General features: G+C 38.6%; 1 protein-coding gene across 3 annotated transcripts in view; it reads right to left on the bottom strand.

Moving 5' to 3' along the window:
- LOC127417790 (sodium/calcium exchanger 2-like) overlaps positions 1 to 15,213 on the bottom strand; it is a 36,271-nt gene extending 21,058 nt beyond the window's left edge. For 2 of the 3 annotated variants that reach the window (XM_051658027.1, XM_051658045.1), the window contains exon 1: positions 1,279 to 4,343. In XM_051658027.1, the coding sequence (XP_051513987.1) occupies positions 1,279 to 1,581 (303 nt within the window). In that variant the 5' untranslated portion in view covers positions 1,582 to 4,343. Of the gene's footprint in view, positions 1 to 1,278; positions 4,344 to 15,137 lie in introns of those variants that run through there. The other variant, XM_051658036.1, reaches the window with a different exon arrangement.
- Between the last annotated feature and the right edge of the window lie 1,038 nt (positions 15,214 to 16,251).

Raw genomic sequence — 16,251 nt, 5'->3', positions numbered from 1 at the left:
TAAATTCTGATTGGATGAGCCACATTCAAAGCCATTGTAAACTATACCAGAGTGTCTATTTACACTAAAAGCAAATAGCCCATCTTGTTGGCAAAGGCTATTTACTATATTTAACTCCGCCCACCATTGCTGAGACCAAGCTCAAGACAGCCATGACAAATTTATTTGGGGTGAACTGCTGGTCAAATGAAGGCGGGCATATTTGAATTTTTCAGGATGGGGCAGAGACGTTGAACTGGTTAACGGGTTAGATGTTTAGTTGGTTAAAACAACGGAGAACGGAGTGACTTTTTGCTCTCCAATAGTCTGGTGGAAACACATGAGTTTATGACAAACTGCACCCTCATGTGCCACTGTAGTAGCTAAGGGTGTGAACGGTTTCAACGGTGTGAAAACGCATTATCATGCTGACTCTCCGGGTTTCGAATCCCATCTTTTGTCATTTTTTTCCCCATGTCTCCACTCTTAATATTTTCTATAATACTTTTTATAATAATAAATAAAAGTGATTCCTCACAGTGATTTGGTCACAGTGAAGGTCGGGGAGTTGAGAAAAGGGTTTGGTCCAGATAAAATTAACCATGGTTTTACTGTAGTGATATTGTAGTAACCATGTTTTTGGGGGGAAACCATAGTTTTGATGCAGTTAACCATGTTAATATAGTAACCATGTTTAATTTTGTGGTTACTATGATTTTACTAAAAAAATACGATGGTGATACTATGGTTACCGTAGTTAAACCATGATTAATTTTGTAAAGGAAGGTTAGGGTTAGGTTTAGGGGTATGAGTTGGTGTAGGTTGTCTGTGGGACTCTAAATAAACACAATAAAAACACTGCAGTGATGCCCATATACTTTATTATAGTATTTAAACAGGGGTGTAATAGTATCTGCCACTATTTTCACTTAGTGCAAAAAGCCTCTGCCAAACTACATATACACAGTCCTTTAACTGCTTTGCGTTACACCCATTAAAAACAAGTTCTTCCTCATCTTGACTTGTTTTTGGTACACAACTCACTCTGTATTTTCGAATGTTACTTTGTAGCTCTCACGTGTAAATAACATAAAGCAGATAGCAAAATCTGTATCACTTGACACATTTCTACCATCACACATCATATATACCAACATGTCACCCGGCTCTGTACTATAGCATACATACATATACTGTATATTAAACATTATCTATATTAACAACTGTTAGTTTATTATTTATGCAAAGTGTGATAGAGGGGTGAGAGTGGATTCGCAACTAAAAGTGTTGCCGTCGCACCTGTGATGTGATGACCTCAATGGCAGCCATGAAGCGGTCAGCAATGATGGACACACCCAGAAACATGTAGAGAAGTGATGAAAAGTAAATCACTGCTCTTATGGCCTGCACTGCCAATGAGGGGTCCTGCGGCAGCCATACAGGAAGTAGAATCCCAGGTTGACAATGGACTTTCTCAAAACAGGATCTCTTGGGGCCATCTGCACTACTGTTGCTGTTCCTATGAGCACTGCCACCCTCACACAGCTGTGCCAAGAGGAGGAGCAGGAGATGTTGGAGGAGTGGAGGAGGAGCCATGACCATGAAGGGATATGGTGAACAGAGTGGCTCTCCTTCTGAGGTTGACAGAGAAAGAAAAGAAGAGGGTGGGCTTACTTGGACAAACCTTGATAAATTCTATATACTGTAATGTCATTTACATGTGATGTATGAGTTTAATATGAGTATATATAAACAGCTAGTTCCGGTCCTCTAATCTGATTGGACAAGAGCATTCCAAGAGTGCTGATATTTATTATAACAGCACTTGAATGCTTCACTGTTTATATTACTCCGTTGTCTGTTTTTGATTCGTTCTATTTTGTGCGTTTGGCCAGACATTTTTTTTGTAAGTATGTGTATGCAAATGCAAGCACTTGGAAAATGCATTGCCAAACGCATGGTCTGGTTGAACTTACAGTACATAACATGCATTCCTGCACTACTCAGGTGGTAACAAACCTCAGCATTTAAAGGGGTTGATAGATTTACCTACAAAAGTCTGTGCAATTGGATAGGATACTGGATGTATTATTTTTCAGGTAAGTTGCTATAAAAATATTGACTTTCTCTTACTTGCTCAGCAGTATTCTCTTCAAACTGTTGTTCCTTCATGACCAGGGACTAAAAACTAAATGTTTTTCATTTCGGTTCGTTCTGAGCAAAAACTGTATTTTTTCGCTCCGGTTAAGACGTTCCGCAGCCTCCCTTCCAAATGGAGGCTGATAGAACAAAATAAAAGAATGGTTAATAACATTATTTTTTTAAATGACAGTTTTTATTGTTTTAGCAGGAATTCATGGGCAAAGGTTGATTTTGGCTTATATTTATGCACCTAACGTTGATGATCAGGGCTTTTTTATAGATCTTGAAGGGATGTTACAAGCCGCTGGCACCCCTCATGATATAATATTGGGAGGAGACTTTAATCTTTTGATGGACTCAATCCTTGATCATAGTGAAGCAAAAGTGTGTAAGCCCCCTAGGGCAACTGTGACACTTCACAGAATGTGTAAACATCTTGGTCTTACAGATATTTGGAGACTTTTTAACCCATCTGGTAGGGACTATACATATTTTTCATAGTCCATAAGATTTATTTAAGAATAGATTTTTAAGTCCCTCGTTTCATCTGTTGTGGATTGCTCAATTGGAAACATCTCAGTCTCGGATCACGCCCTGGTGAATTTAGAGGTGTTGCCACATACGGAGAAATAGAAATCATATAGTTGCCACTTTAATGTATCCCTTTTGCAAAATCCTAAATTCCATCAAATGTTAAAGGCTGAAATCAGTGGAGACCATATGGAGACCAACTGGTCCTCAGTATCCTCTGTGGGCGTGGCTTGGGAGGCACTTAAGGCGGTTCTTAGGGGCCGGATCATACAGTATGCCTCATTCATCAAAAAATCCAGAGGACGTGAACTCATAGAGTTGGAAGGGCATATTAAAAGGCCAGAAGCAGTGCTGAAGTGCCGAATGTCATCTGATGGCATCAGAGAATTGACCCGATTGAAATACATATATAATACTATTTTGTTGTGGAAGGTGGAGTTTTGGCTATTCAGGGCAAGACAGTCATACTTTGAGTCGGGGGACAAAACACCCTATTCCTTTAAAACAAACCAATTCTCCTAGGCACACTTTTGCACAGTTTTTTCAAGGTTGTTGGCATGTAGGTTGCTCCAAGTATCTTTGAAGAATTTGCCCAAAGTACCATTCACGGCAAGTCAGTCCACTGGGCGGCCATCTTTGGAATGCTCCCGGGCAAGCTGGGCAGCTATTTTCCATGTAAACAAGCAGTGTAAAAGTACAGCTCCTATCTAATTTAATGGGGACAGACCAGAATCTCCAAAACAGTTTGTCAAGATTACAATAAAAGAACAAAGAACATATTTCAAATCAGCAGTAAAATCTGACAACAATGACAATACATTGTGCTACTTTAGCTCAGGTCACGCTTAAAAACACTATTTTTTAGGCTAGTCCAGCTAATGCGCATGCACGTTTTCAGGTTGATTGACAGGCAAACTCGTTATATAAAAGCTGATTGGCTCTTTGAAATGTAAGGCAGGACTTCTTTTTCTACAACCGTTGGGTGTTCTAAATTCTAACATTTATTTTAATATAAGTGATCTGTCTCTGCTAAATTGTCTCTGATTTGCCAGATTTCTGTGAATTTAGACTCAATGGCTTCTGTCTCTTCATGTAATCCCAGATTGACTCAATAATGTTGAGATCCGAGCTCTGTGGGGCCCATCACATCTGTTGCAGGATTCCTTGTTCTACTTCTATACTAGACCTTATTCAGAGTAGCACCATGTTTGAGATTTACAGTTTCTTCAATGGGTTGTAATGTTGTTTAAAGTGCTTTGGATCATTCCACCAATGAAACATTGAAAACACATCTTTCCTAAAAATTTCAGAGGACAAAACACTCCAGAAAACATGAGCTGTAGAAATTCTAGGAGCTTTATACAGCTTTATACAGTGCATGTCATTGAAAAGACATTAAGTCTATCCCTCACAGCCTCGTTGTCATTCCTGTCAAAAATTAAAGATGGCGCTGCTGTGAATAAGGTCTATTCTATTTCCAAAAGAGATGTTTGGAAACCTATATTGGAGTGGTGTGGCGTAGTGGGCTAAAGCACATAACTGGTAATCATAACTGGCAATCCCCACAGCCACCACCATTGTGTCCTTGAGCAAGGCAGTTAACTCCAGGTTGCTCTGGGGGGATTGTCCCTGTAATAAGTGCACTGTAAGTCGCTTTGGATAAAAGCATCTGCCAAATGCATAAATGTAATCACTGAATTAAATAGTTCTCATTCCATATTGTATTCTTGGATCTTGTCTATAGAACTGTTGTATAAAAAGCAACATCACACTCACAGTTGTACAGGCTCAAGACTGCAGAGTGCTGCAGGTAATCACAGCCATGCTGATATTCTGTACAACAGCACTCTTGCTCTTGTTATATTTCTTAAATCGGTTGCACTGTTTGGAACAGTGTTTGTATGCAGATATGTGTACGTGGGAAACAATGTGAGTCAGTGTATGTGAGGTCATCTCAGTCCCACTCTAAACCACAGGTCTTATCAGTAAATCATTAATCATGCCTGGCCTGCACTGGGCACAGGGAGACCAAAGTAAAGGATTCAGCAGACCGATATTGAATTTGACTGGCGGTGGTGGAACATGAAAATGAAAGAGTCATAAATACAACATAATTTCATTTGAAATGAATGATTTATGAATATAAGCATACCAAATGCTCTTAATATACTACAAGCTCTTGCAGAATGCATAAACACATTTTTCATCTTAAATATCTCTCTCCCGTTTTTCTTGATTATCTCTTCTTGTCACCAGTGTGTGTAGTAGAGATTGAGAGTGACGTGCTGGACTGAACAGTGTGGTCATATTTCACTTTCTAAGCTGTGCTATGGTTACCTGGACTTCAGCTTCTCTGTGCTACTCTACACCACTGTCCAAAAATAACCTGGGCTTACAACATGTATGTGTATGAATGTGCGTGTCTGTGTTTGTAAACATTAGGTGATGTTGTGTATTTTAATGTGTGTCTCTGTAGGTTTGTTTTTATGTGCATGTGTTTTTTGTGTGTACAATTCTGTGCATGTGTCTGTGTGAGTATGTGTGCATACACATGGTTGGGAGGGTTACTTTTGAAATGTATTCAAAATACTTGCTGTAAAATGAAATTTGTAACGTATTCCATTAGATTACTCAAGGTCAATAACGTATTCTAAATACTTTGGATTACTTCTTCAGCACTGGTAGATTTTTTAACTTGTTTTGACTATAAAAACTCTGCCAGAACAGTAAGACAAAATACACATGTTAAAAATAAATTATCTGAAAAACCTAAATATCTTAAGCAGTGTTGTTTCTAAAACAAGATCAATCAAACTGATCTTGTTTTAAAGATTTGTAGATATTTTTACAGGAAAACAATACAAAAGTTATTATCATGAATACGATTTTTGCCCTAATATAAAAGGTCTTACTAGAAAAAAAGAAATTATGATCTAACGTGAATTTTCTTGATTAAAAAGAAAATCGATCGTGACTGGTAACATGCATGTAAAATGGCTAGAAATAGCATTTTAGCTTAGCGTAAAGCTGAAATTTTACACAAGGTTTATTTCTATTTCTTCTGCTCCAATCTTACTTCAAACTTACTTCTCTGTCTGCTCGTATTCATTTACTAAATATTAAATGAAACAAATGACAATAAAATGCAAAGTAATCTCTTCAGTAATCAAAACACTTTTTGAATGTAACTGTATTCTAATTACCAATTATGTAAATTGTAACTGTAGTGGAATACAGTTACTTATATTTTGTATTTTAAATACGTAATCCCGTTACGTGTATTCCGTTACTCCCCAACCCTGTGCATACAGTATACCATGCAGGTATGTGTGTGTGTGTGTGTGTGTGTTTGTGTGCAGGTGCATGAGTGTTTGTGCTGAAACTGAAATGTCTCTTGTTACCACGATGACACTATTTCAGTCTGTCAGTGTCGCTGATAAGTGATTGGCCGGATTGGCTTACACACAGAGCTCTGACTGCTTAATAGGAGTTAGCACCTTTTAGTGGTTAAGATTACCACCACCAGAGAGAGAAAGTGACAGAGGGAGACAGAGAATGAGATAGAGGGAGAAAGGGAGATTACATTCTAGGAAATCTGAGAGTGAGAAAAGTAAATGAGGGTATTGGGAAGATAGTTTGGATAAAGTGAAAAATGTTAGTAAATGCCTCATTAGTTAACTGATAAGCTAAAAAACGTATTAAATAATTAAAGGAAGCATATACACTGGTGGCAAAAAGTTTGGAATAATGTACAGATTTTACTCTTATGGAAAGAAATTGGTACTTTTATTCACCAAAGTGGCATTCAGCTGATCACAATGTATAGTCAGGACATTAATAACGTGAAAAATTACTATTACAATTTGAAAGAAAAAAAAAATTCAGAACTTCTTAAACTACTTCAAAAGTTCTCATCAAAAAATCCTCCATGTGCAGCAATGACAGCTTTGCAGATCCTTGGCATTCTAGCTGTCAGTTCGTCCAGATACTCAGGTGACATTTCACCCCACGCTTCCTGTAGCACTTGCCATAGATGTGGCTGTCTTGTCGGGCACTTCTCACTCACCTTACAGTCTAGCTGATCCCACAAAAGCTCAATGGGGTTAAGATCCACAACACCCTTTTCCAATTATCTGTTGTCCAATGTCTGTGTTTCTTTGCCCACTCTAACCTTTTCTTTTTGTTTTTCTGTTTCAAAAGTGTTTTTTTTTCTTTGCAATTCTTCCCATAAGGCCTGCACCCCTGAGTCTTCTCTTTACTGTTGTACATGAAACTGGTGTTGAGCGGGTAGAATTCAATGAAGCTGTCAGCTGAGGACATGTGAGGCGTCTATTTCTTTCCTTCCACATCTCTTTGTTGTGTACACCTTTGTATGAAATCTTCAGTTTTTTTGGCAATTTCAAGCATTCAGAGCCTTCATTCCTCAAAACAATGATTGACTGATGAGTTTCAAGAGAAAGCTGTTTCTTTTTTGCCATTTGTGACCTAATATTGCCCTTTAGACATGCCAGTCTATTGCATACTGTGGCAGCTCAAAAACAAACACAAAGACAATGTTAAGCTTCATTTAACAAACCAAATAGCTTTCAACTGTGTTTGATATAATGGCAAGTGATTTTCTAGTACCAAATTAGCAATTTAGCATGATTACTCAAGGATAAGGTGTTGGAGTGATGGCTGCTGGAAATGGGGCCTGTCTAGATTTGATCAAAAATGACTTTTTTCAAATAGTGATGGTGCTGTTTTTTACATCAGTAATGTTCTGACTGTTCTTTGTGATCAGTTGAATGCCACTTCGGTGAATTAAAGTACCAATTTCCTTCCAAAACAGCAAAATCTGTACATTATTCCAAATTTTTGGCCACCAGTGTAGATTTTAAACTAAACAAACCAGCAACTCAAAACATGAGTTTACATTAAGACTGTAAATATATACTGTATGATACATAATGAGGACAAGATTCAAGAAACTGAATTCAAATTCTAAGCAGACATGATGTGACATCCTGCACATTGACCACGACTGAGCTGTTGCCCTGTGGAATGTTTAATGAAGTCCAAAGAAAGAGAGAGATCTAATGTTCAAATGTACTTTAAGTTAACACCTCTTCTCTCTATTGTACTCGTCACCCAATACTGATTACACTCACTTGTGTACATTATAGCAAGAGGACAAAGTGGAACAATTGACCTACAGTTATTATGTAATGTGTTCACACACACAAACACTAGCCTAACAGAAATAGTTATAGGCCTTTAAGGAGTAAATTATAAAATCTATAATTCTAAAATATCAACAATGCTCTAATTTATGCACTCTTATCATTGCATGCCCCACTCACATATAATAATAATAATAAAAATGGAACTCTAATTTTATGGACAGTTAGACTTTATTTCTTTATTAACTGATATTGTGGATTATCGTAGAAAGGTTCACAGCTACTTCACAGAAAAATATTTTAACCCCAAAAATGTGCTTCATGTTGTAACATCTAAATTAGCCCACCAAACAGAATTGCAAAAATAAACATTGTTTTCAAAACAGCTTTCTGAATACACCCCCCGCCTGCCGTTGGTCAAACAAAGAGATAATCCCGCCCCCAACTCATGCCATTGATTGAGTAACATTGTTGGGGTGGGTCTAAGTGAGTCACTCAAAACAAACAGAGCAATTTTGTTTGCACAGCAGAAACACAGTGCTTTCATTTTATTTTGTGCTATACATTGCTTACTAATAGTTGTCTCTGCATATAAAGCTGGGATAGGAGAATGTATTTTAACACTGAAAAATTTGGAGAGTCACGTGACGCCGTGCGAGGTTCAGACGTGTGAATGGCGAGCTCTGCACACTTTGCTAGTTTTAATACTTTTTATGTCATAAACTGGTGAGATTCCACACACCCTGATCCTTAACTGTTCTAGGAAGACAATATGTCAAAGAATTCAAAATCCTTGAGCTCTGGAGACATTAAAAGACACCTACGTGCTTAAGCTGACACCCCTGAGCAGCAGGCCACAAGCCAGGGAGCCGATTTGGCCGGAGAAGTGAGGGAAATTCGCAAGAATTGCTGTTCATGTCGGCAATGCTGACGAAGGTCGTTGCTGACTTGGAGGATCTTGCTGTAATACGTTGATCGATCACTGCCATGAAGATGAAATTCACTGAGGTGGTTACAAGAGTGGGGGATGTGGAGAAATGGATCGATTATCTGGAGTCATCGGAGAGGGAATTAGCTGCTAATTGCAACCAAGGTGGATTTGGAGCACATCTGGGAGAAGTTGGAGGATTTGGAGAATCGTAACCGGCGGAATAACGTCCAAATTGTTGGAATTCCTGAGGACGAAGAAGGTCAGGATATGGTGAAATTCCTGGACAGGCTCTTTCCGAGTCTGCTTGACATAAAAGGCTATAAGCTGGAAATCGAGCGAGCTCACAGGGTTCTGGCTCGGCGATCCACTGAGGGAGACAGGCCTGATCAATTCTGGCCAAATTTCTGAGATCATCCGATAAAGATCTCATGTTACGTGAAGAGAAAAGGAAGGCTTTCTTGGAAGAACCACAGCATTTTGTTGTTCCCAGACTTTGCGAATTCGACAAGAGAGAAACTTGATCGATTCAAGGAATGCAAGAAACTCTTACATCAACGGAAGGTCGCTTTTGCACCGATGTTCCCGGCCAAATTGAAAATAGATGCTAATGATGGCTGTAAAATATTTACATGTCCCCAGCAAGCGATGTCCTTCATAAAGTCAATGGACTGAGTAAGTTATTTTGTGGTACTCACATTGCAGCCAAGTGGACCGACTCACTGAACATTCACTTGACCATCCCAGGAAACTGAGCACCTTTTTTTTACTTTCTGTGCTGGTGCCGCCTAGGGGCTGGAGTTGTTTTGTGTAGTGGCACTCCTTAGGGACAGTGTTATGGATGAATCTGCACGTTCTTTGTGCTTATGCCTCCTATTGGTTGAAGTTTGTTTTGTGGAGTATTTCTTGCAGGACATTGGAGTGACTGGGTCATTTGTTGCACTCATGAAGCAGTCGAATGAGTCGGCTCACTGAACATTTGACTGCCCGAGGAAACTGAACGTTTTTATTTGTTGTTGTTTTTTTCTGGTTCTGCTAACAGCTGGAGCTTGTTTTGTGGAGGAACACACCTTCAGGACAGCTATGTAGATGAGTCTACACGTTCTTTGTGTTTATTCTGCTTATTGGCTGCAGTTTGTTTTATAGATTATCTTCTGTTGGGTAATTCTTTCTCACAAAATTTTTATAGATAGTGAGCAATCCAACGGCAAAGTTGTTGCGGGGGCTCTCGTAGGCATACATGGACTGTTTGAGTTTAGAGGGATGGACGCCAGTTGGCGCTGTCGTACGTGGGGTTAATGCACACGTTTTTCTTTTTTCTGTTTGTTTGGTTCGGGGGAAGTTTGGGGTTTGATTGTTACACTAATGTTGGAATGTGGTCTTTATAATTTTATTTTGAAACACAATCTATTTTTTCTAATATGTCAAAATGTTAAATGTTAATATGAGTGTATTGTCTTTCTCCACATGGAATGTGAATAGGTTGGGGCACCCCATAAAAAGAAGGAAGGTTATTTCTCTTCTTAAACGTAAGAAATATGATATAGTGTTTCTTCAAGAAATGCATCTTTCCCCGCAGGAAGCTGAAGAAATTGGGAAGATATGGGGTGGACATGTTTTCTTTAGTGCTGGCTCAAGTAAGAGCAGGGGAGTCATTACAATGATAAGTAAGCATCTACAATTCAAATGTCTCAAACAGATTAAAAATAAATTAGGAGGAGTCATTATTGTTTTAGACGAAATTCAGGGGCAAAGGCTGATTTTGGCTAATATTTACGCACCTAACGCTGATGATCAGGGCTTTTTTATAGATCTTGAAGGGATGTTGCAAGCCGTTGGCACCCCTCATGATATAATAGTGGGAGGAGACTTTAATGTATTGATGGATTCAGTCCTTGATCATAGTGAAGCAAAAGTGTATAAGCCCCCTAGAGCAACACTGATGCTTCACAGGATGTGTAAAAATCTTATATTATCAAATATTTGGAGACTTTTGAACCCATCTGGTAGGGACTATACATTTTTTCATAAGTTCATAAGATTTATTCTAGAAGAGATATATATATATATATATATCTAAGTCCCTCATTTCATCTGTTGTTGATTGCTCAATTGGAAACATTAGTTTCTTAGTCTCAGATCACGCCCTAGTGAGTTTAGAGGTGTTGCCACATACGGAGAAAAATAAATCATATAGTTGGCACTTTAATGTATCCCTTTTGCAAAATCCTGATTTCCAAAAAATGTTAAAGGCTGAAATCAGTGTTTATATGGAGACCAACTGGTCCTCAGTATCCTCTTTGGGCGTAGCTTGGGAGGTACTTATGGCAGTTCTTAGGGGTCGGATCATACAGTATGCCTCATTCACCAAAAAATCCAAAGCACGAGAACTTGTGGAGTTGGAAGGGAATATTAAAAGTGCCGAGGCAGAGCTGAAGCACCGAATTTCATCTGGAGGCCTCAGAAAATTCACCGATTGAAATATAATACTATTTTGTCGTGGAAGGTAGAGTCTTGGCTATTCAGGGAAAGACAGTCATACTTTGAAACAAAGTTTCTAATATCTTCATCAGTAGATGAAGACGTGGAACTATAGAGATCAAGATAGAATTCTTTGAAAGCATTATTAATATCAATGGCCAAGGTAAATATTTCACCACCAGCAGATTTCACTGAGGGAATGGTAGAAAAAGACTCTCTCTGCTTTATATATCTAGCCAGAAGCTTCCCTGCTTTGTCTCCCTACTCAATGTATGACTGTCTTTCCCTGAATAGCCAAAACTTTTGGCTATTCAGGGAAAGTATGACTGTCTATTCAGGGAAAGACAGTCATACTTTGAGTAGGGAGACAAAGCAGGGAAGTTCTTTAGGTATTTACAGCTGCGCCATCTGCTCTGTACTATTTCTGGGAGTAGCATACACCCCCCTAAAGCGGCAGATACTCTGGGAGAGGTGATTACTGCTTTTGGAAAAGGTCATGAGGCATCAGTGTATTACTCCTTGTTAATTCAGAGTCTGGGGGACGGAACTTCAACTTCTCTCAACAGATTATGGGAGAAAGATTTAAACTTAGAATTGGAGGAGTGAGTGTGGGCTAGGATTCTAAAAAACGTCAAGTCTGTATCTACAGATGCAAGGGTGCGCCTTATGCAATTCAAGATTTTACATATATTCTATTGGACCCCCTCTAGCTTGTATAGGCTTGGTCTTAAAGACACACCTACCTGCTGGCGATGGCAATCTGAAGATGGAGACACAACCCATGTTTTTTGGTGGTGTGTTAAGATCCAAGAATTTTGGTTGAAGGTTCAGAGTTTTATGTGTGAAGTCTTGGGCACTCAAATTTCATTTTGCCCCAGACTCTGTATTTTAGGCAATGGGGCGGCCATCAATATAGGAGATAAACACATAAAAAATTGTGTCCTGACCAGTGTTATGTTAGACAGATATATTATTTTAAGGGGATGGATGTCGGCAGGAGCGCCCTCGTTTCGGGAGTGGTGTGCGGAGATGGGGAGGGTGGCAGCTTTCGAGGAGGTGTCATGTAGAAGGCTGGGGATCTGGGATTTGTTTGATGGGAAATGGGGCAGTTATTTGGCATTTTTAGGGGACTCTCGGAGAGGGGCTGTGGAGAGAGAAGTATGGTTTTAAATGTGTATGATAATTTATTTTTATTTATTTATTTATTTATTTTTGTGTGTGTATATTTATACACCACAGGGATGTTCGTTGGGGGTCAGGGTGGGGTTGGTGATATGGGGTTGGATAATAGTGGGGGTTAAATGTTGATTCAGTGTATATATGTTTTGTTTTTCATTTTTATATGTACGAATCAATAAAAAAAAATGTTAAGTAGAAACACTGAAAAAGTTACATAGCCTACTTCAGCTTGAACATCACTGAATCAACATGAATATGAATTATTAGGGTTATATCAGGCAGAAATTGCTCCTTAAAGGTGCACTCAGTAATTTTTTCCTCAAAAGTTTAACTCCTAAAGACATTAATTGCAATTTTGCAATATACTATGTAGGAAATCATGACTCCAGTCATATCAATAACCTTATAAAAGCTGTTTTATTCTACATGGAGGGGGTCCGTACATGGGGGCTGCCATGTAAGAATCACATGACTAGCTGAATACTAGCTGAATACTACTCGCTTAATCTCAGTAACCGTCCTGTTATTTGACACTTTCACTCATTGATTAAAGTAATCATGGCTGACTTTGAATACTACATTTCTACAATGGCATCTGAAACTGAAAACTATTGATTTTAAATGATGCTGCATTCAAGCCATTGGGTGTCACTGTAAGACCAAGATGACACAAAGACAAAAGTTACTGAGTGCACCTTTAAGGTACTTGCAGGTTACCACTTTTTACAGTGTAAAGCGGTTTTCCATTAGCAATTTCACAGTGCAGAAATTGAATTTAAAGTTAATATAGATTTTTTTATATTTGTGATTCCCAGCCAGGTTATGAATGCAGCGGTCTTCAAAAGATCTTGATTTTTGTTAAACCTAGAAAACAGAAATTATAACTTTATATAAAAAAAAATAATTAATTATAAAATTAGTTGTGATTAATTTAATTATTTTTTCAGTTCATTTTAATAATTTTAATGACAGTGCTTAATGATAACCAGTATAATTTAAGTTAAAAGGAACACACTTCTGGTTTGGCCTGGTTTTAGCCTTACTGATGTGGCTGTGGGGGACCATAAGACAAAAGGTTGGGAAACACTGTTTTAAACCAGTCATAGAATTCTCTCATAATAGCAATCAATCACAATAGCACTTAACTACTTAACCATAGCCAATCAACTTCACTTGAACCTGTCCATGTGAAGCACCCAAACAAAACACTACTGAGCCCTAGCACACAGTGTTCCCGTTGTCTCCAAGAAGCACCTGCCAATGAGGTACACATCCACGCACACACACACACACACACAAACACACACACAGACACAGGTTAGACCAAACCCCAAACAATCATAATGTTGCAGTTATATAACCACAGCACACTACACCCAAACAAGACAACATTTTGACATTAGAAGCCACTGTAACAACTTATCAGATTACAATAGCTACTCTATTGGACGTTCATCAAAACCTGTGTAGTTTCAATTATAGACATACGATACCACAAAATGTGGAATATGGAGTTTTTTTTAGTACAAAGACTCCACATATTCCCCTAATGGAGCTGCACACATAACTACTGTAAAGACACAAATTGTACAAATTTGAATGAAAGGGCAATTAATTGGGCAAGATTACATGATGTTAAAATAAACGTTTTAACGAGAACATTACTGGATGCTCTAGTCTAGGGTCTAACTTGGTATTTTAAACAAAAACACACAAATAGTCACATGTATGCACTCACCGGGCCACAGACAGTGCAAGTGACTGACACACTAACATCAGCATTTAGAATGAGAAACTCTACTCTTGCTTTCATGCTCTCCATCCATGCATTGAATAATGAACATGTTGCAGAGCGATCTAAGATCAGGTGGTTAACTAATGACAGGTTTAGATCAAGTGCTTTGATCGGAAACTGTGTGATCATTTGACCTGGAATCAGATGATCAGCCCGTTGCAGTTTTGCATGTTGCATGTTCCTCCATAAATGGAAAGTACTGAACTGAGACCAGTGGATCACCTCACAGACTTATGACAGGACAAAGACGTGGCAGACTGAACAAGACAGGGACAGAGACAGTGAGCAAGAAAGACAGGCAGTTAGGAATCACCTGCATCACTACTATTTGCATATCGTATAAATTCCTGTAGTTAGTGTAGCCAGTTCTATCAATAATACTGTGTGGCTGGATTACGTCAGTTTAAATGAACATTTCTGCATATGTATGTATGTATGCTTAAAACAATATGAATTGTGAAAAGTGCTATAAAAAATTGAATTGAACAGATATGCACACACATCAGATTGCAGTAGTAAGGCCAAGAGCTCAGGTCTTGTGGTGTGTGTTACGGTGGCCTCTCATCCTGGCAAGCGTTATTCTAGAAGGATCCGCAGTCTAAACTTCACCTGCCACTCATCACGACACTGCCGTTATGCAATATTTAGCACTGCACACACACCAGATACACACTCATGCTCAGCCGAATGTTGTCTAAATCACATTTTGTCTGACCAGCACATGCACATAAACTAGCTAAATTTAAAATCATACAGAATATTTGCAGTACTTTGTAGTGAATAACAAATATAACCATAGGCTGATGAAATCTGTGCTTGCTTAAATGTGTGATTTGTGCTCAGATGCCTTGATTTTTACAAATTCAAGGAAGACATTTGGAATACTGCATGTAAATGAGGCTTAGGTAGCTCAAAGTCAAAACAATCTCAAATGACTTACTAGTGCCTCATGGGGTGGTGGGTGGACTTAGGTAACCTCAGGAGGGCAAAGTCAGGAAGAGCTCTGTGTGAGAGCCAATGCGATGGCAAGACTTCAGCAGCAGCTGCAGATTTTCATTATCTCCCCACACTCTGAGTGAGAGAGATCGAGAGAAAAAGAGAGATAAATGTATAAGAGTGTATATGTAAGAAGCTGTTGCAGCATCACTAGGGATGTGCCCGAAGCCAAATAGCTTTAGGCACGAATATGGGCCTCATTCATGAAACATGAGCAGAACAAATTTTTGTTTAAATCGTTCGTAAAGCCGTTCTGACGTAAATTCTCGGATTCATGTAAGTTTTCGTATTTTCAAAACCTTAGTTGTTACGAACTAAATTTACATCTGCTCCCGACCATGCGTAAATCGTGCGTAAGACATCCGAATGTGTTGTCTTCTTTCAGGCAAACTGTCATGACTATATTTTGATAGAAGTGAAATTAAATAAGTAATGAAAAAATTACTAATAATTAAATGAGTGAAATTAACCTTAAAAAAGATTACATAATTAGTTCAGTAATTCGCAATTAATGTAATCTTGCTTAGAGGATAGTGTAAACGTTTGTGGCTCGCTGTCCTGGGCGAAGGGCTTGAGGCTCGAGGCTTGACCTTAGCATGAAATTGCACACACAAACACTGAAAAAAAATTTTTTTTGTCAGATAACCTAAAAATGTGAGCTAAGAAGAACTCAATTAATTGGTTTTATTAGGTTACACCAACAAAAGGTATGCTTAAAGGTTAGATCAAATCAGAATCAGAATGATCTTAATTGCCATGTGTGCTCACGTACACAAGGAATTTTTGTTTGGTGATAGGAGAAACAAGCAAGTGCACACAGAACTTTACAGTGAGACACAGAATATAAAACAAGGCAAGAGTATAAATAGTATTGTGTAGAACCACCATCAAAGTGCTCCCATAAATGCATAATGTCTCAACCCTTTACTACATATTTCCTCCACTACAAATGGACTATGAAGAGCTCCATTTCAGTCTTACTTCACTCCCAGAGTATCACATTCTGCAGGCAACGCAAACACTGCATTACCTGTCCAAAGAGCAGAACACATGCCGGT

This window comes from Myxocyprinus asiaticus, chromosome 3, assembly GCF_019703515.2.
Source record: "Myxocyprinus asiaticus isolate MX2 ecotype Aquarium Trade chromosome 3, UBuf_Myxa_2, whole genome shotgun sequence".
In the NCBI taxonomy this organism is placed as follows: Eukaryota; Metazoa; Chordata; class Actinopteri; order Cypriniformes; family Catostomidae; genus Myxocyprinus; species Myxocyprinus asiaticus.
The sequence above is the reverse complement of the archived record's forward strand: the minus strand, read 5'-3'. Positions and strand labels throughout refer to the sequence as shown.